The sequence below is a fragment of the Rhizophagus irregularis genome, chromosome 1 (genome assembly GCF_026210795.1).
Source record: "Rhizophagus irregularis chromosome 1, complete sequence".
Classification (NCBI taxonomy): domain Eukaryota; kingdom Fungi; phylum Glomeromycota; class Glomeromycetes; order Glomerales; family Glomeraceae; genus Rhizophagus; species Rhizophagus irregularis.
The window spans coordinates 1,738,341-1,761,797 of NC_089429.1; the positions used below are offsets into that span (position 1 = coordinate 1,738,341).

At 25.8% G+C, this 23,457-nt stretch overlaps 6 protein-coding genes across 6 annotated transcripts; 2 read left to right on the plus strand and 4 right to left on the minus strand.

Annotated features, from left to right (window-relative positions):
* Positions 1 to 1,728: 1,728 nt before the first annotated feature.
* OCT59_000325 (uncharacterized protein) lies at positions 1,729 to 3,502 on the minus strand. Its single transcript, XM_025326858.2, has one exon. It carries the CDS (start codon positions 3,464 to 3,466, stop codon positions 1,793 to 1,795), a length of 1,674 nt encoding a protein of 557 aa, XP_025174025.1. The 5' UTR covers positions 3,467 to 3,502; the 3' UTR covers positions 1,729 to 1,792.
* Positions 3,503 to 6,416: 2,914 nt separating this feature from the next.
* On the minus strand, positions 6,417 to 8,253 carry OCT59_000326 (uncharacterized protein; the record flags this gene model as incomplete). Its single annotated transcript, XM_066138757.1, has 5 exons — positions 6,417 to 6,564; positions 6,647 to 7,145; positions 7,228 to 7,624; positions 7,978 to 8,145; positions 8,251 to 8,253. The coding sequence occupies 5 exons, from the start codon at positions 8,251 to 8,253 to the stop codon at positions 6,417 to 6,419; spliced, it is 1,215 nt and encodes a 404-aa protein (XP_065988222.1).
* A 4,849-nt stretch (positions 8,254 to 13,102) lies between these two features.
* On the plus strand, positions 13,103 to 13,525 carry OCT59_000327 (uncharacterized protein; the record flags this gene model as incomplete). The annotated part of the gene is made up of 1 exon (XM_066138758.1): positions 13,103 to 13,525. One exon carries the CDS (start codon positions 13,103 to 13,105, stop codon positions 13,523 to 13,525), a length of 423 nt encoding a protein of 140 aa, XP_065988223.1.
* A 1,811-nt stretch (positions 13,526 to 15,336) lies between these two features.
* On the plus strand, positions 15,337 to 17,001 carry OCT59_000328 (uncharacterized protein; the record flags this gene model as incomplete). The annotated part of the gene is made up of 1 exon (XM_025326856.2): positions 15,337 to 17,001. The coding sequence occupies exon 1, from the start codon at positions 15,385 to 15,387 to the stop codon at positions 16,999 to 17,001; it is 1,617 nt and encodes a 538-aa protein (XP_025174022.1). The 5' UTR covers positions 15,337 to 15,384.
* A 4,185-nt stretch (positions 17,002 to 21,186) lies between these two features.
* On the minus strand, positions 21,187 to 21,774 carry OCT59_000329 (uncharacterized protein; the record flags this gene model as incomplete). The annotated part of the gene is made up of 3 exons (XM_025332290.2): positions 21,187 to 21,426; positions 21,479 to 21,610; positions 21,682 to 21,774. The coding sequence occupies 3 exons, from the start codon at positions 21,772 to 21,774 to the stop codon at positions 21,187 to 21,189; spliced, it is 465 nt and encodes a 154-aa protein (XP_025174021.1).
* Positions 21,775 to 22,475: 701 nt separating this feature from the next.
* On the minus strand, positions 22,476 to 22,917 carry OCT59_000330 (uncharacterized protein; the record flags this gene model as incomplete). Its single annotated transcript, XM_025326854.1, has 2 exons — positions 22,476 to 22,829; positions 22,909 to 22,917. The coding sequence occupies 2 exons, from the start codon at positions 22,915 to 22,917 to the stop codon at positions 22,476 to 22,478; spliced, it is 363 nt and encodes a 120-aa protein (XP_025174019.1).
* Positions 22,918 to 23,457: the final 540 nt, after the last annotated feature.

The following is a 23,457-nucleotide window of genomic DNA, read 5'->3' on the forward strand; positions in this document are numbered from 1 at the left end:
CAAAATTATCCGATCAGACGTGTTGTATAGCGCTGTACGTCGGCATATACTTCCAAACACGAATAAAGGATTTCACTTGATTATCACTTTATAATTTTAAAAATAAAACTTTATTTATTCCCTCTTATTACAACAAGAAAATTGACCTATATTTATAATAAATTATACATATACGAAGAAATTTAATATATTTACTATGTATAATATGACTAACATGTTCAATACGTTGATCATAACCAACATGTTAATTAGGTTCGACATGTTAATCATGTTCGGCATATTAATTATGTCCGACATGTTAATCATGTTAAACATTTGCAACATCGATCAATTTCGGAGTGGCACATGACGATCACATGACAATACCAGTTACGGCGCATTTACCAGTTCTAATTTGCCGTATCTTAAAGAGTTGTAACTAAGTTGTGTTACGGCTCATCCCAATTTGATCGAGTTCTAACTGCATCTCCAGTCAGAGACTCTTTGACCGACCGACATTTGACTGACCGTTCTGACCGGCCTGCTAAAAGTGGGGTTTGTTTTTTATTTACAGCTGATTTCATAATATACGGGATACTTAGCAAATTTTTAAAGAACTCGGAAATATTTGGTAAAGCTTGATATAAAATAAAAATTATACGCTAATTTTGGAGTACTATTCCATGAATGGTGGTATAATTTTATCTTATTTTGAACTTTACCGAATATTTTCGAGTTCTTTAAAATTTGCTAAGTATCCCGTATTATGAAATCAGTTTGATATAAACTATTTTATTTTGTTAATAAAATTTTAATTTTATATTGATATAACTAAAATAAATGTAAGAAATGCTTTATCTTAAACTAAAAGGGAGAAATAAATAAAATATTAAATAATAATAATAATAACAAATAAGTATTATGAATAGAATAAAAGATCTCTATTAAATAAAACTAAAAAAATGTAACAAAGGCTAAAATCGTAATACAGTAAATGATTATGCAATGGAACGATAGGATAGTAAAAAATTATCTAATTCTAATCAATTTTTAAATTGTAGCACAATAAATAAGAAATTAAAAAATATAACGGTGGAAAATAGTTAAAATTATTTTATTAAATTGTTATGCAGATGACAAACGAAAAATCAAAAAATGCAATAATTAAACCAATAGTAATATGACATGAATAACACTTAAAAATCGGTCAAACGGTCAGTCAAACGGTCGGTCAGCCGGTCGGTCAAATGACTGATATCGGTCCGGACCGTTGCCATCCCTATTTAGGATTGAAGTTTTTAAGTAAAGATGAATAATATGTGAAATTTCAAAAATCAACAGAAATATGTGGAAGCAGATGTCAAAGGAGAGCAAAATACCGTATCAACTAAAGGATAATTGTTATTTAGGTCAGTTATCTCATATTACTATGTATTAGCATAATAATAAAATTATTGGATAATAACAGAGTTTATTGAAAATTGCATGAACGGTTCTGTCAAACAGATAATATTATTATTGGATGATTTAAACTATATAATAGTTTAATGCGGTACTACCACAGTAAAAAAATTTTAAGTGGAATTTTTAATCTTATATTTATTTATTTTTTTTTTTTGATTTTTGCTCAACATTAAAACTGACATTTTTAAGCTATTAATTTTGTCTAAAAATAGGATTTATAAATATTAAATATGAAATAAGAAAAAAAACTAAAGACTGTTAAAACCACTCCAAGTAATAAATATTGGGAACTAAAATTTTTATATTTTACGGCTTTATTTAAAAAGTTAAATCTAAATTATATAAATTTCTAATCTATTTCTTTTACAAAATTTATAAAGTCATAAATATCAATGAATAAATCATCATAATTTAGAACTTGAATAGAATAAAATTCAAATTCTTCTACTACTTCTTTTAAAGAAAATAAATCTTCATATTTTCCATAAAAGGATTCTAAAATAGATAAATATTTAACTCTTTTCCTTTTCACAATATATTCTCTTATATAAGGGAAAATATCTTCATTTTCATTTTTCTTTATATTACTGATTAATAATTTTTTAATAAAAGTATTTTGAGAATTTTTCAAGAATACTTCAAAATCACTTGTATTAATTGTAAGACTCAAATTCAAATATTCTAAATTAAATGGAAGAATTTGTCCTAAATTTTGTAATATAATTGAACTAAAATGATTATCATAACCAACATCAAGGGAATCAATTAAAAGATAATTAAGATTTTGAGAAATATTTTCAATTAAATTAAAAAATAAATAAATACTTTGACTATCCATCCAAGTAGGACCCAAAAATTTAATTTTACTACAATATTTTATAATTAATCGTAGTAATTGTTGTGATTCGTAATTTATAATTCCAAAATATTCTAAATAACTACCAGATTTTTGTATTAATAATTCTAATGATTCATCAATTTGTAATACTTCATCCAAAAATAAGGATTTTAATCTAAGTGGTTTAGTAACATTATTAATTTGTTGAATAAATCTAGAATTTAGAGAAAGACAATAAATAATATGAATTGATTCTAAAACATTCAATTGATTAAAAACTTCAGTTAAAACAGTTATATTTTTAAAATCAACATAATAAAATATAATTGTGTTTAACGTATTTAAACAATTAGGACTTTGTAATGATAATAGTGAATAGTGCAAGGGGAAATCATTAAAACCAAGTAAAAGCTTTCTAAGATTTTTTTGAGAATTAATCATTTGCGATAAATGTTTTTCAGTCATTTGATAATTATTGTTACATGATGTAAATAGAAAATAAAGTGATGAAATTGAATTACAATTTGAGTGAAGAAAGATTAAAAATTTCATTATATTTTCGGTCGTTGTATTAAAATCTAGTTTAAAATCTTTAATATTACAAATGAATTTTGGATTTTGTAATATTAATTCAAAAATCTCATCAAAAATTTCAAATTCTTTACGTGCGATCATTGTAATTTCAAACTTATACAAATTTACTTCATTCTCAATGAACGTTAAAAATAATAATCTACAAATTAATTTTGTAAAGATTAACATTTGTGAGGATAAATTTGTACTTTGTATGGAAGCTCTGAGATATTGTGATTTAGTTGTTATCATCCCAACAGCTGTAACCCAATTTTCAATAGAATTACTAATTCTTTGTGTATCTAAACATTTAATAAAACTAGGATAATTAAATAATATATTTGAAGGGAATAAATCATTACTAATTCCATATTCATTTAATTTTAATTTATCATAATCATTTAAATTATGTAAATAAATTTCAATAAAGTGATAATTTTTAGGAAATTTAATTGAAAATGGATCTTCCCATAATAAAGGAATTGCTAAACGACACCATAATCTACTAACTAATGCACATGAATGTAACGATTTGTAATCATAACGAAAATATTGTACAACTTCGTTTATTAACTCAGGTAAATCTCCTGAAAATAATTTTGAACACGCCATTATTTTAAGAGAAAAGAGAAAAAGAGAAAGAAGTTCCCGAAATTAAAAGTGAACTTCAAAATATGGTTAATTTATTATCTGAATATCGGGACGGCAATTCCGTTTGTCGCACAAATTATTTTTGCATATTTGCACATGACGATACATGATCGGCTGTTTCAAAAAAAAAAAATAAAAAAAAAATTTTTTATTGTGCGACAAATATCGGAATTACCTAAAGTATGATGCTGATCGGAATTGGAACCGACAAAAAACCTTAACGGGCTAAAACCGATATTTAATCCGGATAAAGTTAACCGATAATTAACCGATCTACGCCTTAACCAACAACTACAATGAGTTTAAAATTTTATTGTATGCCATACAAAATTATTTTAAACTTTATTTTTTTTTTAAAAAAAAGTATTACTATTGAGTTTTATCATTTTTTGTTTCATATATATATATTTTATGTCATTTATACAAAATGGAGTTACGATATATTAAGTATTATATATAGATAAAGAACATTATTTTGTAATTTGAAAAAAAAAATTATTTTAAGTATTTACCGTAATTAAGATATTTATTTTATTAGCAAATTAAATACCTATACTATATATGTATTAAATTTCTTTTAATAACAATAACTTTCATGCAAATAAAAATCTATTTGTCATAAAAATCATTTATGAGTAAAAAACTATAAAAATTTTATTTACAACCCTATAAAAAATGTTTGTCCGATAAATATTCGGAACGGGGCCAATTTTCCGGATACTCGCACGCTATTATACAATATTTGTCACAATTTAATACAAGATGCGGAGATTGAGAATTTTTAAAAAAACGTACAAATCATGATGAATGTCCAATAAATATCAGGTAAATATTCGGAACGGAGTTGATTTTCCGAACAAAAAACCGAACAGTGTTTGGACAATATTTTTATAAGGCAAGTAAATGTTAATAACAAGTGAATATTACAATTCGTCACAATTATTATTATTTTACAATAAGAGCGAAAGGTAAAAAAAGCTGTTAAAGCCCATTATTTTGATAATAATACTTGGATAAGACAAAGAAATTTTATTCGTCACTAACTTAAAATTGGTTACAAAATAATAGCTCAAATTATTTAGTTAAAGCTGTAAATATTAATTCTTATTAATTGTAATTAATTTCAATCATGAATTACATTACTCTTCATTTATTCATAATAATTTTCACTTCCACTATTATTATCTTCCAACTCACTTTCATTATCAATGATATTTTCTAATCAAAATTAAACAATCTTTAGTTCCCCCTATTAATTACATTCGAAACCGAATTAAAGATGGTCATTGATCCTAAAAGACCGTGGTCCTACGGTCTTATACCTTAAAAAGACGGACCGGTAAGTCTAGGTGGAGGACTGCGGTCTTTCAGTCCTGTATCACATACAATAAGACCATCGGCCTTTAAGAACCACAGTCTTTTTAAGACCGATTGATCTTTTTTCTTTTTTTTGCAAGTAAAAAATTTTTTTTAGCTTTAAATTAAGGCCATACAAACTTGATTTTATGGTTTTCATAATATAAAAATTTCATCAATAACCCGGCAACCCGGCTTTTAATTTTTTTTTTCAAAAATTTTATATGTGAAATTTTTTTTCAATTTTTAAAAAATTCTCACCCGGCATAGTAACAATATAAAAAATTTTTTTTAAGACCTAACAAAAACTGACCCGGCCGGACTATGAAAACCATTTTTACCACTTTGTGTCGCCTAACTATTACATAAACCAAAATTTTTTCCCTGTAAAAAAAGTCGATCCGTTTTTTATATTCCGTCTTTTTTTCCATAAAAGGCTCATATTTAGCCTTATATCACGGAATTTATCAAATTATTGTGAATGGATCCATGAAAGGCTCATTTCTTACGGAGTTTTTATAGAAATAATGGATAAAATTTTTTATAGGGTTTTATTGAATAAAATAAAATAAATTTAATTGTAAAATATTTTTTCACTAAAATAATCTATAGATTTTTATTCATATCTCTTCTTATATTTTTTGTTTACATAATTTATCATGTATATTGATTACTCTTTAATCACAATCATGTGATATGTGATGATTACATGATTTATGCAGAATTTTTTGAACCCTATAAAAAATTTTTATCCGTATATTTAAAAAATTCTGTGAAAATAAAATTCCATCCGTTCTATAAAAATTCTACTGTCATGTGCGTGATCATATAAATATTGTCACTCACCCATTTTCGTGTAGTACTAAGTACATTTTAAAAGACAAGTGCCGCTATGATTTTATTAAGTGACTACCATTCTAATTATAACTGAGAAACATTCATCTTTATTAGAATGAATTGATATATTTAATAAATCTTAACATTATTACATAAAAAAATATATTATACAAATCAATCATCTGATATAAATTCCAGATTGTTTTTACATATTTGCAAAATATGCAAATGGAAGCATTTGGATATATTTATTTGAACATTTAGTAGTAAGTAATAGAAAAATAAAGTATATATAATATTATATATTTTCATTTTATGTTATTATATTTTAACAAATGTGAAAGCTAAAAAATAACATTACTATCATTGGATTCCTTTTATTAAGATGAATTTAATAATGGCAAATTTTAATAAAACCTAAAACTGATAAAATAAGAAACTTTTTTTATGATTTTTATATGGTTAATAAGCAAATCCTAATATAATATATACGCAAATTATTTTTCATTTACATAAGCAATGGTAATACTATATGTAATATATAAGTATAATAAAATATTAATATAATTTATTTTTCAATTTGTACTTTACTTACTAATTTCTAATTTTTGAGCATATTAATATATAATTTGTACAGTATTAATTATTATATTTATTGAACTGTTATTGAATAGGGTTTCCTAAAAAAGCTAGTATTATAAATTTGTTACTTGCTAAGCTAAATCTTATTATATGTATAATTAGTTATTATTTCCTCAACAGGTCTCCACAAAATACGATGAAAGCCAATTACTAAGATAACAAATCCTTTTAACTTATTAGGATCTGATTTAGTTATTTTAACACGTTCATCAAATACCCCTGAACTGGAATAATTAATGTTTTTTCCTTTTGAAATTGTTTTCATATACAATTTCAATTGGCTTATCCCATTATTTAACACTTCACCTATTTGACCAATATACATATGTTCTTTTTAATAAAGATTCTTCATCTTCCTTTTCAAGCATTTTATCAAGAATTTCCAGTTCATTTGCATTAAAATTATTTACCTGATTTTCTATTAAGCCAATTAATGAAATACATTTTAATTCTAAACTAATATTATTAACTCCTGTTTTACCTAGAACAAAAATATCTGAAAAACCAAACCGGCCTGATCCTTTTGGCTTTTTACCATTTATTACTAATGCAAGTTCTGGTATACAATATTTTAATGGCAAAAAGTTTTCTATAATCGCCTGAATTACAGGCTCATTTGTTGAGGATAGAGACATTCGTGATCTTGTCAATAAAAAGGTTTTCAGAGTTTTAATAAAAGGTATAATATTACCTTCAATAAGACTTTCATATGCTGAAGCAATAAGAAATGCATTATCAACAAACTGTCTATATACTACATTATTTTTATTTTCCTCTAAAATTTGGCATTGTTTTTTCCAGTGTTCTAGTAAATAAAATTAAAATATAGTAATTTAATGTATTATTAAATATAATTAATTATAATTTAATAAAAAGTGATGACTTACCACTTTCTATATCAGCATCATCTCTTACTCTTTTCAGTTCATCTCTTTGTTTAACTTGATGAGTAATTTTTTCAATCCATTTTTTATTAAAAACAGATTCTAATACTTCACCTAAATAACAAATCTCACTTCCAGCCTCATTATATGTATAACAATTATGAAATATTAGACGAATATCTTTTTCAAATCCTTCTAAACTTTTGTATTGATTATTTTTTAATTTTAAATTTATAGTAGATAAATCCATTGGATGCTTTATAATCATATCTTTCTTTTTAATACATTTAAATGGAAGAGCACAAGTTTTATTTTCAAGTTCATGAAGAATATCATAACAAAAATTAATAAGTTCAATATCCTTTTGTTGAGATGTTTTAGAAAAATCTTTAGCAGAAACCTTGGAACAAGAAGCAATAGTAGGGACTAGATTTCTTTTTCATATTCTTTGATAATTTCTTGCCAGAATGATTGTAATATTTTCCTATGTTGTAAACGTTCTGTATTTACCTAATAAGAAGCATATGTTAATAGTGTGCCAAATTTTTATTTAATGGTGAAAGAAGGTACATAGCCAATTCCTCCTCCAGAATTAGCAGACTTTACCAATGACAAAATTAGGATGCCTGAATTGAAAACTTGGGTTGGTTACCAAGCGAACAAATCCAGTAATTCTCCTAAGTCAAACCAGGATGTATTCCTCGACTCGCTTAGGAGTTACCCCAACTTTGCAAAATAAAAATAATTACACACCTTCTCTTTTAAGACCTCCTGATCAAAATTCAACTTTTCTGATTCTTCCAAAAAGTGAGTAGCCCAAGCATTGTCAAGATTTTTCCAGTTATTTGAGAATGTTGAAGTAACAATAATATTATGATATAAATCCAAAAATCCACGATATGATGATTTACTACCTCGCTCCTTTAAGTAAGAAATAAGTTCTTAAAGGTTAAAAGATTGATTAATAGCTGATATTACAAGTCAAGTCAAAATATTACAAGTCATAATACTATTTATGGGAATTACCATTTTGGCCAGGATAGTTCTTTGATATACTCATATTGAAAAATCTTTCCAATAAATTCACAAAATTAATAAATTGTTAAAAAAATAGTAATATAAATTGTTAGGAAAATGACAAAAGGAAATATAATATTTAAGAGAGATAACCAATAAATTCACAAAATTAATAAATTGTTGAGAAAATAGTAATATAAATTGTTAGATATGTATAAATATTTAAAGATAAACAAATATTTTTAGATAAACAAATATTTCATACAGTATATGGGGGAAGGTATCTTAAATATAAAAAAAATATCCTGTAGATAGTATGACTTGGATTGACGTATTGACATGATTAATCAGTCACAAACATCAATAGTTAATATGATGAAAAAAGTGTATGCATTAGTCATAATGTTTATTAATCTAATTAATAGAATATTGGGTTTATGTTATATCATTATGACTAAATTAAACAATATCTCAACCCTTTTTCCGTCAAAATTCGATCAGATGCATTCATTTCATCATTCGGATAATTATTTGTATAATAAATCTAAATTAAGATTACAACTAAGAAGCATAAATTTATGATGTATTACTCATAATTATGAAACGTTGTAATAGAAAATGTTTAAATCTATCAAATGTTACATATTAAAACACATTGATTTTATTAAATATTATGCATTAGACATTTTATGATTCTTAATTTTCTTTTTTTTATATTAGTTTGTTAAATTATGATTCTAATTTATGCAATGTGAGCCATATTTATCTAATAAAATTTAACTTTTTTTATTATATGCAGTTTATAATTTTTTGTAATAATGGGTGATTAACAAATGTATTAAACTTTCATAAATGTGAGTCATTATTTCATATAAGGAAAATTTTTACAACCAGTGATTTTTGTCATATTGCATGATAGAGAATGAGTTCAATAACGTACAATTGTCGTTCCACCCAATGCTTTATTTTATCCCAATCATTTTTGCGTATAAGAATCCATCATTATATACAGGAGCAGCCAAATTTCTAAGTTCGTGCCATTTTTTACAAGCTTGTAAAAGATCCATCTAAAATAAAGGAAAAAAGTTATCAAGAGACCAAATTTACTCGACTTTTCTAACCACAAATCTTTACTTCTTGGCTAAATAAATTGGAAATAAGCGGCTCAATTTCGTAATGATAGGTATTCCTGACCACTCCAGGTCTTCTTTTAATTAACTCGGTCCACTGCCTATTATTAAATTGACCTTTTATTTTTGAAGAATGCGAAAGATTTATAATAAAACTGTGGGCTGGGCTAAAAAAATATAAGCAGAAAATTAGTAGCAGTAAAGATATCGTTGACCAATTACAAAGACTTACTAGGTTGTTTCTTTTGCGCAATATTTCTTCAAAAGAGGTAATAAGAAAGATGAATCTAAGTAAGATTCGTTTGATGACACATAGATGAATATGGTCTAGATTCGGCTCTTTCTATGTCTTCATCGCCTTCATCATCGTCCTCCCGCTCTTTAATTGAGAATTATTTATAAAACGAGTGCTAAGGGTTTGTTGAATGGGTTCTTGTACCTACGTAAATGTTTCGCGATCAATCACATATTTAACTTACTCTCCAATTGTCATTTTCGCGGTTTTTTCATTGCCCTTCTTACTTACGACTGAGTTCAATTCTCTATGAATTTCTGTATTCGTTCTGATAGACCTCGTCACGAATCAATTTCCGTCAAAAATACACAATGATTAATGGCGAATCTTTTGAAGGCTTATGGTTAAAACATGCCACTCTTTTCTCTATTAGCCATACATTCCAATCCGAATCACACTATTCCATGAAAAAACTAGATGTTAAAGTACTATTATTTTTCAATACACTTTAAGCAAAAACATTTAAACGCAAACATTGGTGGTTTTTTTGACGTTTTCTAGTTTCGATACTTTATCCAGGTCTTCACATAAGCCGATAATTTGCTCAAGAGTTTTTCCATAATTTTCGATCGCGTGTTGGTTGTATAAAACGATTGGTGTTGGATTGTTGCACGAGATCATCCAATCAATGTTTCGTTGTTTTTTTGTTACGCGTGAAGATGACATCTCGGTAAATGGAAATTCTAAAAAAAATCATGTTAATTGCATTGTTTGATAAAAGGCAGGTAATAACCACTGAAGTGTGCACAAGGCCGGCCATCCACTGGATGATGACTTGCCATTATTGGATTCCGATAGAACACAGCCTACTGCTGAAGCGTCCTTCTTTCTTACAAACTATTGATAAAATTTAAGAGTAATTTACGTGGCTTACCTCGTTCGAAGAAGCTTATATTATGTTTACACTTTACAGTTACGAAAGAAGAAGTATAAAACAAAAAATTTCTACTCAGAAGTTTTTTTTGTAAGTGTATCTGTAATCAAACTGTTTGCAAAAAAAAAGAAAAATCACAAAACGGTTTATAAGAATATTTCGTAATTTTATATTACGGAGAATGTGACTGCATCGGTTACAACATCACGTGCGTGGCGCAATAGATTACGAGTGTTGTTGGGGTGCGGGGCGCTGTCAACTAATTAATGTTAATAAGGTTTTTATTGGTCATTAATTAATATATATCAAATTCGGGAATTTTCTGTCTTTTATTAGAAAAATTTTTAAAATTCGATAACTTCTGCATTTAATTAGAATTCAATAAATATTAAAAATTTAAAGAATAATTAATAACTTAAAGAATAACATAATATCTCGCTTTTTCAAAAAAATACTAAAAAAAAAACTTTTTATCTTATGGAAATGTATTCAAGAGTAAATACTTATTATTGGCGAAACTTAAATAATTTTTTATTAGAAAAAACTTCTATTACATGAAAGTTGTAATTGTTTGGGATACTTTTGCTGAATTTTGAAAAAAATAGTGAAAAGAATTCAGAGTTATGAAGATGGGGGATTACATTAACCTTAATGGGAAACTTCTTAGAAAAATTTATTTAATAGCCAATATGACAAGAAAAAAATATTCAATAGTAAATTTTACTATATATAACCAGATATAGTTTGTTAAACTATGCTGACAGCGCATTCCAGAGTGTTGTGGTCAGGGACCAATATGTAATGCTGGTGATTACGGCCATCCTTACACCGGTCCAGATGTTTATCCTGGACCAATCAAATTTAATTGGCTAATTTATTATAATACTTACAATATTTTTATAACATAAGAAAATATAAATATAAAATCTTGCGAATACCAGATGATCATGTAGGAATGATTGGAAATTTCAAATTGGAATTGGATAATAGTAAAAGTAGTGGGAATTACTAGTGCAGAGGCCAAAATTTGATTTGAATGACCTAGTTGAGACCGCTGTTCATTTACTAGATATTCTAGACAAGAATAACTTAGCTTTTTAATTTTTGATCGCATGTGATGAAAGTTCTAAGTTTGAAACTTTTGCAAGAAACATCTTCTGAGATCAAAAATCAAAAAGCCAAGTTTAAACCTTTTGCGGAAACATATTCTGAATATGAAGTAAAAAGGACAAAATGAATTCCCAAATTTTCATGGTCTTCGTGATTATTATGCTCTTCTGACTCTTAAAAATATTCATTTAGCATTAGCAAGAAATTTTGGCGGTTTCAAAAAACATACCGAAACATGTTTGGAATATTTTAAAGCTGTTATTAAAACTTTAATGAATACAAAGTTGAACATACGAACAAATACCCATCAGCATTTTAATAAATGAAAATCTTACAAGCGAAGATTTTTTGCATTTAATGGCGATAGGAAAAAGTGATTTTATTGCAAATATTTTGACGTATCAATTACGTGAAATGAATTTTAATCCAGTGTAATATTGGGATCACAATTTTCCGGAAGAACTTCTTATAGTATATTGATTAGAATAATGGTAAGTGTATTTTACTTTTTTTTAAAAAATAATCAAATAATTTATTAATCCATTTTATTCAATTATAGATGTGCGTAACATCATAATGATATAGCAGATTACAGTACTTCCAAGATATATTACATGAACAAAATGCTAATACTAATCCGATGGACATTTAATCATAGTTAACATGTTTTCAGCACAAATATCACAGTTTGCTTAAAGAATGTAACTTCAAAATGTTTATTTTTTGAAACTAACTTTAAAAACCGAGAATCAATTTCGAAAACAAATTAAAAAATTTTGGCTCGTGTCAGATTACGAATTATTAATATTACAATGTGATACCACTACTGTAAATTTAGAATGTATCAAATTAGCCAAGTTCATTATCGAACAAATCCTTACTAAAAGTACAAGAAATTATGCTATTAAAAATAAACATGCTTGCATTATTCTTCATCTCTTTTAACTTTATGTGCGGATGGAAACAAATTACAATCGAAACATTAAAACAAGAAAGTCCTTTATCCGTTTTGTTAGAAGGCAATTTATGTAACTACTTATCCATTTGAAGATATTGAAACAAAGAAATGTTATGGTGTCTACTATCCAAACAATGTTAAATCTCATGTGAAGTAAGTATTGCTGCTATTTTAGTGAAGAAAAAGTGAATTTGTTTGGATATAATAAAGCTTTAATTATTTAAACTTTTTATTTAATTAGATATTTAAATAGAAAGATCTTGAACATCCAAACTTCGTAAAAAAATAAGAACGCAAGAATAGTTGAAAATAAAAACCAAACAAGATTGGTAATATCAACAAAAAATTATTATACTCGTATTCTTCATTTTCTATTGCTTTACAAGCACACATCCGTACATTGGTTCATCATACTATTACTAAAATTTTATGCTCTATAGAGCGCCTAGGAGCTACAAAAACATTTCTTATTCATGACTTACTAGAAGCTGAAAATGTCAATACGACGCGTACAATTTCTTAATTTCTGGCAAGATATATTTATGGATAATAAGATTGTTGATATCAACATATTTGCAGAACCTAAGCCGGATGGATATGTGATGACCGTTAGTGGTCTTGATTTACAATTGGATAATTTTTATAATATTAGAAGTTGTGTATTTCCATTTTCATTTTACTTTATGAAGCAAATTGATAACTTTAAAACTCTATACGAAGAAGAAATATCATTACTTAGAAAAAATAGAGAAAATATAGGTCCTTCTACTAGAAAATTATTGGAGCACATTAACGAAGATTACATTAAAGAGTTTATTAATAAAGTATTTAATTCTATAACACTATTAAGGACGTCTCCATTTGGAATAAGCCTCAGATTTATATTTCAAGGATTTTGTCAATATAGTTTGCAATAGTAAATCTTCATCTAATAATTCTTCCTCTAATGAAATTCCCTCTTCTTCTGTATGCTATCATACTGCTTATTCAGCTCACTATTTCCAGTGATGGCTAGACATACCTATTGCTTCAGTCATAAAAGATATCTCTGTATTATCCTATGTTTTTAAATGTAAAATTAGTAACGAGAGAGTCTTAAACCCTATTTTATTGCATACATTTTGGTGGGAACATGCTAGTTCTACCTAAGAAGCATGTCAAATTATTTCACATGTGTCCTTATATTATTATAATTATACTTGTGACCTTACAAATGAAAAATTTTAATGATTACCTTGTAGGCGAAGTTATCAAAGTACTTATAATTTTATATTATCATATTTATTTATGTAGTCCTAATCTTTTATAATTGTATTTAAAGCCACATAGTTGTTAAAGAATCATGACAAACCAAAAGAACACTTATGGTTAAATAATGTTCGCCAAATTCAAGTCATTGGAAAAATTATACTGGGGAAAAAACTGAAATTATGCCAAAAACGTGGCAAGATTTAATAATAATACGATTGGAATAATAAATAAATTTTATAATTAGAAATAAAAACCTATAAAATCTTCGCCGTTTTAAATTTGGTTGAAACTGCGGTTTGTCGATCAATTATAATAAAAAGACCGAAAACTTTAATAAAGCATCACGTTTCAGTCGTTTCACATATTAACATATAAAAATATTTTGATTAACATATCATGCTAAGCCACTCCTATATTACTTTTATTATTTTTTTTTATTTTCGTAATGTTTTAATGTGAGATTACTAGCGTTTCAACTCCAGATATAATGGGAGTATAATAGCAGCCCCTCACTGAAACTGTAACTTCACACTAAATATTATTGTTTTTTTTTATTTAACTGGAGTATTTAACTGAAAATACTTATTAAAAAATAATAAAGCACTTGCCAGTATTTTAGATTGCAAAGTTTAACATTATTTTAAAAGGTAAACTAAGTTTATTATTATATTGGCTATACTGTATAATATTAGCAAGTAATAATTACTGATTTTTATTCTTATTCACTTTATTATAGACCATGTTGGATAAACAAGATATTTTTATATGCAGCTAGAGATAAATATTTATATCTATAGATAAATGCGGTGGGTACTTGGGTCAGGGCAATTTTTGGATTGTGATTAGAAAAAGATTTGTTTCTTTCAAAAATTAAAAAATTATTTAAATTACAGATTAACAGAACACTAAGATTTTGATTTTTTTTTTTTAAAAAAAAATCATCATAATTATATAAACTTTAAATCTTTAAATAAAAAATTATTCAAATCAAATTACAGATAATTGAAATATTATAAAAAATAGTAATTATTATTTTTAAATGGTTGGTGAAATTTTCTAATTATTGTAAGGTTGTAAAAGGCATAATGTTGAAATTTTTTCTTTTGAACGTTTGAACGCGAAAAATTATTATGTGTTTAAATTTCATTGGCTGATCATTGTTGATCAACATGTGACGTAAGTGTTTTCGGTATTTATTATTTTTATTTATAATTTAATCAGTTTCAACTAAATCGAAAACAGCGATAATAATTAATAATTATTTGTTATAAATTTATTAAATTTTATTGTCTTTTGTTATATGATTTTTGTTGAAATAAAAAAATTTTGCGATTTGTCCGAAGTTACATGCAACGCTAAATCCTTACGCCTTATATTGCAGATCATGTATTGAATATGCAAAAAAATGATTTGTATGACAAACAGAGCAAGTTGTGGCATTTAATAAATTAGCCAAATTTGACGTTTTTTAATCTCGGAAACTCCTTTCTCCTTTCTCCTTTCTCCTTTCTCTTTTCTCTTTATAATGGCATGTTCGAAAATTTTTTCAGGAGATTTACCTGAGTTAATAAACGAAGTTATACAATATTTTCGTTATGATTATAAAACATTACATTCATGTATATTAGTTTGTAGATTATGGTGTCGTTTAACAATTCCATTATTATGGGAAGACCCATTTTCAATGAAATTACCTAAAAATTATCATTTTATTGAAATTTATTTACATAATTTAAATGATTATGATAAATTAAAATTAAATGAATATGGAATTAGTAATGAATTATTTCCTTCAAATACATTATTTGATTATCCTCGTTTTATTCAACATTTAAATACATTTAAAATTAGTAGTTCTGTTGAAAGTTGGGTTGTAACTGTTCATACTTCAACAAATTTATCAGATTCACAAATATCAAACTTTACAAAATTTATTTATAAATCATTATTTCTAATATTCATTGAAAACGAAGTAAATTTACATAGTTTTAAAATTATGATGCTTAATGATATAGAATTTGAATATTTTGATGAGATTTTTGAATTATTCTTACAAAATCCGAATTTAATTTGTAATATCAAAAATTTTAAAATTGATTTTGATAGAGTAACTGATAATTTAACAACATTTTTAAGGACTATCTACTCTAATTGTAATTCAATTTCGTCTATTGATTTTCAATTTATATCATATTATGATTATTATTATCCAATGATTGAAAAAAATTTATCACAAATAATTGAATCTCAAGTAAACCTTAAAAGTATCACATTTGGTTATAATTGTCCCTTCTTATACCATTTATCATTATCATTAAAAAGTTATAATTGTTCAAACACGTTAAATACAATTATATTTTGTTCTATTAATTTTAAAAATATAGATGTTTTAAGTGAAGTATTTAATCAATTGAATGTTTTAGAATCAATTCATATTGTTTATTGTTATTCTCTGGATTCTAAATTTATTCAACAAATTAATAATATTACCAAACCTTTTAAATTGAAATCTTTATTTCTACATTCTATATTACAAATTGAACCATTAAAATTGTTGATACAAAAATCCAACAATTATTTAGAAAATTTTGGAATCACAAGTAATAAACCACAACAATTACTACAATTGATTATAACACATTGTAGTAAAATTAAATATCTGGGTCCCATTACTAAATTGAATTATCAAACTGTATATTCATTATTTAATTTAATTGAAAATATGGCACAAAATCTTAATTACCTTATGATTGATGATTTTACTTATATGAACTGTCATATTGGTCCAATTATATTACAAAATTTGGGACAAATACTTCCTTTTAAATTAGAATATTTGAATTTATATCTTAAAATAAATAAAGATGATTTTGAAGTATTCTTAAAAAATTCTCAAAATACTTTTATTAAAAAATTGTTAATTAGAAATAAAAATAAAGAAGGAAATAAAGATATTTTCCCTTGCATAGAGAAATATATTATGAAAAAGAAAAGAGTTAAGTATTTGGCTATTGATTCTTTTAATGTAAAATATGAAGATGTGTTATTCCTGGAAGGAAAAGTTGAAGAATTTAAACTACATGATATACAAGTATTAAATTATAATGACTTGAATATTCAAATTTATGATTTTATAAGTTAAGTTGATTAATTATTTTGTGCAATTTATATTAACATGATAAGTAAAATTAGTTATATGTACTATATATATCAATATATGGAATGTAGATTTTATTATTGATATAATACTTTGTGATAAGGTGAGATTCATTAAAAAATTAAAAATCTTAAATTTAAATTCGAGTGTAACAAAAGAGTAGTCTACTTATATATTGCTATAGTTTATGTTATATATCAATTATTGGATTAACAATAAATATATTATTACAATATCATCGTATTATTTTCGTTTTTTTTAATGGCAAATTGGCAATTTCATAAAGTAAATTAATTTAATTATTAGAATGATCCTAAAGTGTTTATAAAAATTCAATTCAATCATACACTAACGAACTTATTTGTGATTTTTTTTTAAAAAAAATAATAATAAATGTGAAATAAATTTATAAAATTTCTTGAATCAACTCAAATGGGTACTAAATTAAAATCAAAACTTGCCTAATAATAAATTATCATATACTAGCTTTTCCCTTTTCCGCTTTAATTAAACTCTAAACAAGGTTGTTCATTAAACTAGTGAAATGGACCGCTGTGAATCTGGAATATGATACTCATTTACTATTATATTATAGGAAATAACCCGATAAATTATATATTACACATACTATATAGGATAGAGCAAGATTAGGAAGGTAAGCAGGTGGATATGACTGAATCTAACAGTATAAAGTGCTGCTTTATAATATATATAGTGTGAAATTTGATCAACTATACTGCAAACCGTTGCATAAAAATTTTGTATTTGTCTGTTCATTATTTTTTTTGTAAAAATCAGAATAAAATACTTTATTATTTTTTTTAACTAAAAATTAAATTTTTTTATAAATTTTAATAGTAATCACTTATTTTTTTTGTTAACATTTTCATTATAACATTTCAAAATTTACGAAATAATTTTATTTATTTACAGTATTCTAATAAATACTAATATTTGTTTATATTCTTTTCCATTTAATATGCATCATTTTTCAAAATAATTTGTCATCTTGAGAACATGGTATAAATAATTTCAAATACCCTTATTAATATATATGTAGCATTTAAATTTAGATATCACAAATTCAAAATTTAATACGTCAAATTTGACTATTTCTGTGTTATAACTATTATTAATAAGGTAATTAATAATATTATTAGTTCGAAGGGTTTGTTTCATAATAAATCCTGTTATCTATCTGTTAATATTATTAATATTAGCATAATATGAGACAACTGAAAATGTATACTAGTTTTTATGGCAAGCCGAGTTGGACAAAATTATCATTGTGCGATAAAAAATCAAGCATGGCTAGACAAAATGTCACCCCGTGTCTGACATTTTACCTGTTTATGCTTGATTTTCATCTGTCCCGTGCTTGATATTTATCTGTACGACTGTACGTCTGTACGTGCTATCTTGATGTTTATCTATCATGTGCTTGATGTTTATCTGATGTATTATCTGTATGCTTGGTGCTTGGTATTTTTATCTGTCCGTGTTTGAGTCTGTACTTGATGTTTTTGTCCAACTGTATTTGATTTTAATTTTATCTTGTCAAAATTGGTTTCTTTGTCAGCACAGGGTGATATTTTGTCAATCACATGTTTTTTAAGTTTAGCATAGTTTTTACATGAAGTATTTTTTTTCATTTTATTGACTTTTTTTTAATAAAACAATTTTTTTAGAGAATTTTTATTTTTATTATAGGCAAAGGCTTGTTTGATAAAATTCTTTTGGTTAATAAAAAGACTTTTTTTGATAAAAAATTTACATTTCTGAGTTTTTTTTTCGATAATTTCGTTAAAAAATTTAAATTTTATTGGAGAATTTTTAATAGGATTTTTTTTTTTTTGGACATATCTTTTGATAGAGAATTTCGTTAAGAATTTTTTTTTTAATAGGAGGGAATTTTCCTTGATAAAGAATTTCTTTTGGGAATTTTTTTAATAGGTGAAAGTATTTTTTGACGGAGAATTTATTAGAGAATTTTTTTTTTAATAGGGGGATTATTTTTGATAGAGGATTTATTAAAGAATTTTTCTTTAATAGGAAGATAAATAATTTCGCTGAGAATTTTTTTTTTTTGATAGGAGGGAAGTTTTTTTTTGATAGAAATTCTTTTGAGAATTTTTTTTAATGGTAAGAATCTTTGAATTTTTTTTAATAGGGAAAATGTGTTTTTTGATGGAAGATTTTCGTTAGAAATTTTTCTTAATCGGGGATATTTTTTTTGATTGAGAATTTCATTAGAGAATTGTTAAGTTTTTTTATTTTTTTGATGGAGAATTTTGTTAGAAGTCTCAATAGAAAATTTTATTGAAAATAGTTTTTTTTTAATAAAGGTATCGAGAATTTTGGCTTGAAAAATTTTTTTTTTTTTTTTTAATAAAGAATTTCATTAGAGATCTTTTTTTATAAAATTAAAAAAATATTAAATTACATTAATAAGATTAAGATAAAATTAAAAAAAACTATGATAGAATCCTAAATAGCATAGTAAATTTATATACTAGTAAAGCTCCACACACATGAGCCGAGCTGGCTTGCAAGCCAAGCCATACTTAATAAATTGGCTTGATGCTTGACAAGCCAGCTCGAAAAAGCTTGAGCTGGCTCGCTTACAAAGTAATAAAATAAAAATTAATTATTAGTATTTTTTTTTTTGTTTTATTTGTTTCATTTTAATAATTTCAGATTTCTAGAATTTATTTTATGGTATTTTTTTTTTAAAAAAATTATCTTAATTTATTTAATAATTTTCTTTAGTTTGGTATTTTTTGATTCCATTTTAACTTTAATTTTTAGTATTTTTTTTTTAATTTAATATTTTTTTAATTCCATAAAAATTTTTTTACAAATTTCTTATTATATAATCATATAATATTCATATATCATAAATTAAAAGTTTTTAAAATAATGTTAACTTTAAAAAAGTATATAGCAGAAATTTGTTTGAAGTGTTTTTTCTTTTTATTAATAATATTAAATAATTGGCATAAAAACATGAAAATCTACTATTTTAAATACTTTAAATATATATAAATAAAAATTGGGGATTGCTAAACGACTAAACGTCGCCTAAGCGATCATCGCCTGGGTTTTTTTTTTCAAAAGCCATGATGTATCTAATTTCGATCTGTTATTATTGCAAAAGATATTTTTTAAAAATATTTTGCAAACATATTTATTCAAAATAATCTTATTTAATGAAATTTTATTTGCTAATATTAAAATTTAAGTCACACATTTACGATTTTAAAGAAAAAAATATTTTTATTGAATTGTACAAATAAAAGAAACAATAACAAGGAGAAAGATGCTAATAAAAAAATGAAATAACAATAAAGTAATGACAAGTCACATAATGTAGTATGCAGAAATCCTATGATTATGCTGAGTTTATTACAATATGAAACATTTCTTATAATATATTTTAATTTTATTTAATTAACTTACATCAATTAACCACTTTTAGTATTATTATTGCTTTTGACTCATAAATATTCACTTATAAGTATCAGTTTAATTATTATAACATTAGTAAATTGCTTTATTAGTTAGTTAGAGAAGTTTCTTGAAATTTACATAGTTGATGAATCATATAGACACATGGAACTTATACGAAATAGCAATAGAAAGGTTTTTACAGATAATTGCAATGAAAAAAGGACAATTGATTGATTAATCATATTAGTATAATAGGATAATATTGATAAGTTCAAACTGTCATGTGTGAAAATGTAAACATATATAGGGCAATATTTTCTTTAGAATAAAAGTTGTTAACACCTGAGTAGATCTAACAGAGAGTTTAGATTGTGTTATCTGAAGTATTGTGTATTTGTGTTTTTATATGATTTGTTTGTTAGTTTTTTTTTTGCAGTAACTTTTTGCATGTTTTACTTGTTTTACCTTTGTATTTGTCATTATTTGTTTGATAGATTTTTATTTTTAAGAAACTCTTACATTATTTACCAGAATCATACTTTCATTATTAATTTTCTATTGGGAATTATTAGTGATACTCCCATATTTCATTACAAATTATTGAAACACCTATAATTTTACTATTTGACTTTTTTACCACAACTGTTCAATTTGATATCTCTGACGTTAGTTATCACTCCAGACTAAATCAGTAATAACATTTGGTGGCTTGGTACTAGTTTAAATAGTGCTATTGGCACCCTTTTGGGCCAACAATTGCTGTACTAAGAGTGCTATTAAATCATTGCTATTGGAATTCAAGTTATTTGTACTGTTTGCATTCAAAGGTTGAGTAGATTGAGCAAGTTGAGGTTGCTGAGATTGTTGATTCAGTACTGTTGCAGCTATACCACCATTACCACTTCTATTATTATTTCTTTGTGGACAAGTCCTACTAATGTGTCCTGGACTCCTGGTTCTCTACATATATAGCAAACAATAGGTGATCTATTTCCTCCTGTAGTACTATTACTATTATGCCACTTCCATTATTACTATTACTGTTGTTATTATTTCTATTCCATTGAGAGTTATTATTTCTGCCATTATAGTGAGATCGATTTTCTGCTTTTTCTTTAATTTCATTCTTGATTTCTGAAACAGACTTTGAAAGTTTCATTATCATTTTGTCAATTGAGTGGTCTCCAACTGAGCACTATTGTCATAGTTGCTTACGTTTTTATTCTTCCCAGCCATAAGAGTCATCTTACATCTCTTTGCTCTATCTATTGCATTTTGAAATGTTCCATCATGTGTCGATTGTACCATTATGTACAGATCTCAAGTAAGTCCTGAGATAAACTTCTGAGTTTTCTGGGCTTCATTATATCCTTCTACTCTAGTAAATAACTTTTGCAAAACAGAAACACAATGCTCAACTGTTTCATCAGATCCTTGTACTCTTTACTCTAATTCAATAGTCCATACTTCAATCATTGCTACAGTTAGAAATCTTCTTAAAAATCTATCCTCAAAATTGTTAACATTTCCATTAAAACCTTGCAACCCAAAGTAGTAACAAATCCTGGATTATCTTGCTTTAATGATTGATACCAATCAGCTGCAGTAGATCTTAGATAAGCTGGTAATACTTGCAATTTTTGAACATTATTCCAACCATTGGCTTCAGAAACAGCATTATAATCTCTAAGCCAAGCAACAGGATCTTGCTGATTTTCTCCACTAAAAGTTGGTAAAAATGCTCCCCAACTTTGCTGATTCTGCTGGTTTTGTTGATTTAAAAATTGTTGGATGAACTGGGCCATCTGCAACATATTATTTCTTTCCAAAAAGTTACCATTATTAACATTGTCATTCTGATTGTTGTTATTATCTCATGGAACTGGATCTCAAACTTGTTGCTGAAACAATCAATTGTTCTGATTCTGTTGAATTTGTTGATCCTGAAATAATGGTAGATCTTATTATTGTTGCTGAACCATTTGATTATTCTGTTTCTGTGGAATTTGTTAATCCTGAAATAATGGTAGGTCCTGTTCTTGTTGGATTCTTTGTTCTCCTTCCATTGGGTTAGATAAAGCTGATATAGGTTGTAAAAGTGGTATATCTTGAGGTATCTGTAGGTCAAAAATTGGCTGATCTTGTGGTAAAACAGGCTGATTTGGTTCTTGCTCTGTTGGAAAGGTATTTAATCCATCTAAGTTTAGAAAGTCCAATCTTTCATCTTCTTCAGATGATAGATCACCATTTTTTCCTTCAGATTCAGAAACTACTAAGGTATCTGTATTCTCTTCCCAAAGTTCAACAAATGGTCGAGGTGACTGCTGCAGAATTTCTGATTTTCCCTCCAGAGTTCTTGATTGCTCGTATAATTATTGATAAAAATTTAAGAGATTATAGAAGGGTCTGGCCTTATATCATGTGACTTGTTCAATCTTCAACTATTTCCATGGGTAACCCTAACAATAAATTTTAATTAATTCTATCTTAAGCAAAAATTTTGGTAACATAAAAAAGAATAATGAGAAGTGATAAGAAACAAAAAGGAGAAATAGGACATTATGAGAGATGAAAAGTAGTGATGGGAGGCGAAAAAAAATGATGGGAGACAAAGAGGAGTGATGGGCAACAAAGAGGAGCGATGGGAGATAAAAAGGAGTGATGGGAGACGAAAAGAAGTGATGGGAAGATTAAGAGGATGATGGGAGACGAAAAGAAGTGATGGGAAGATTAAGAGGAGTGATGGGAGACGAAAAGAAGTGATGGGAAATTAAGAGGAGTGATGGGAGATGAAAAGAAGTGATGAAAAGGAGTGATGGGAGATGAAAAGGAGTAAAGGAACGATGGGAGATGAAAAGAAGTGATGGGAAGATGAAGAGGAGTAAAAATTTATTAAAATTGTAAAATTTAATAAAAAATTTTCCAACAAATTTTTATCAATTTTTTATAAAAAAAAGAACCCTAATGAAATTCTTTATTAAAAAAAAAATT

Coding starts and splice junctions, on each gene's coding strand:
- OCT59_000325 (XM_025326858.2), bottom strand. CDS start 3,466: ATGGCGTGTTCAAAATTATTTTCAGGAGATTTACCTGAGTTAATAAAC.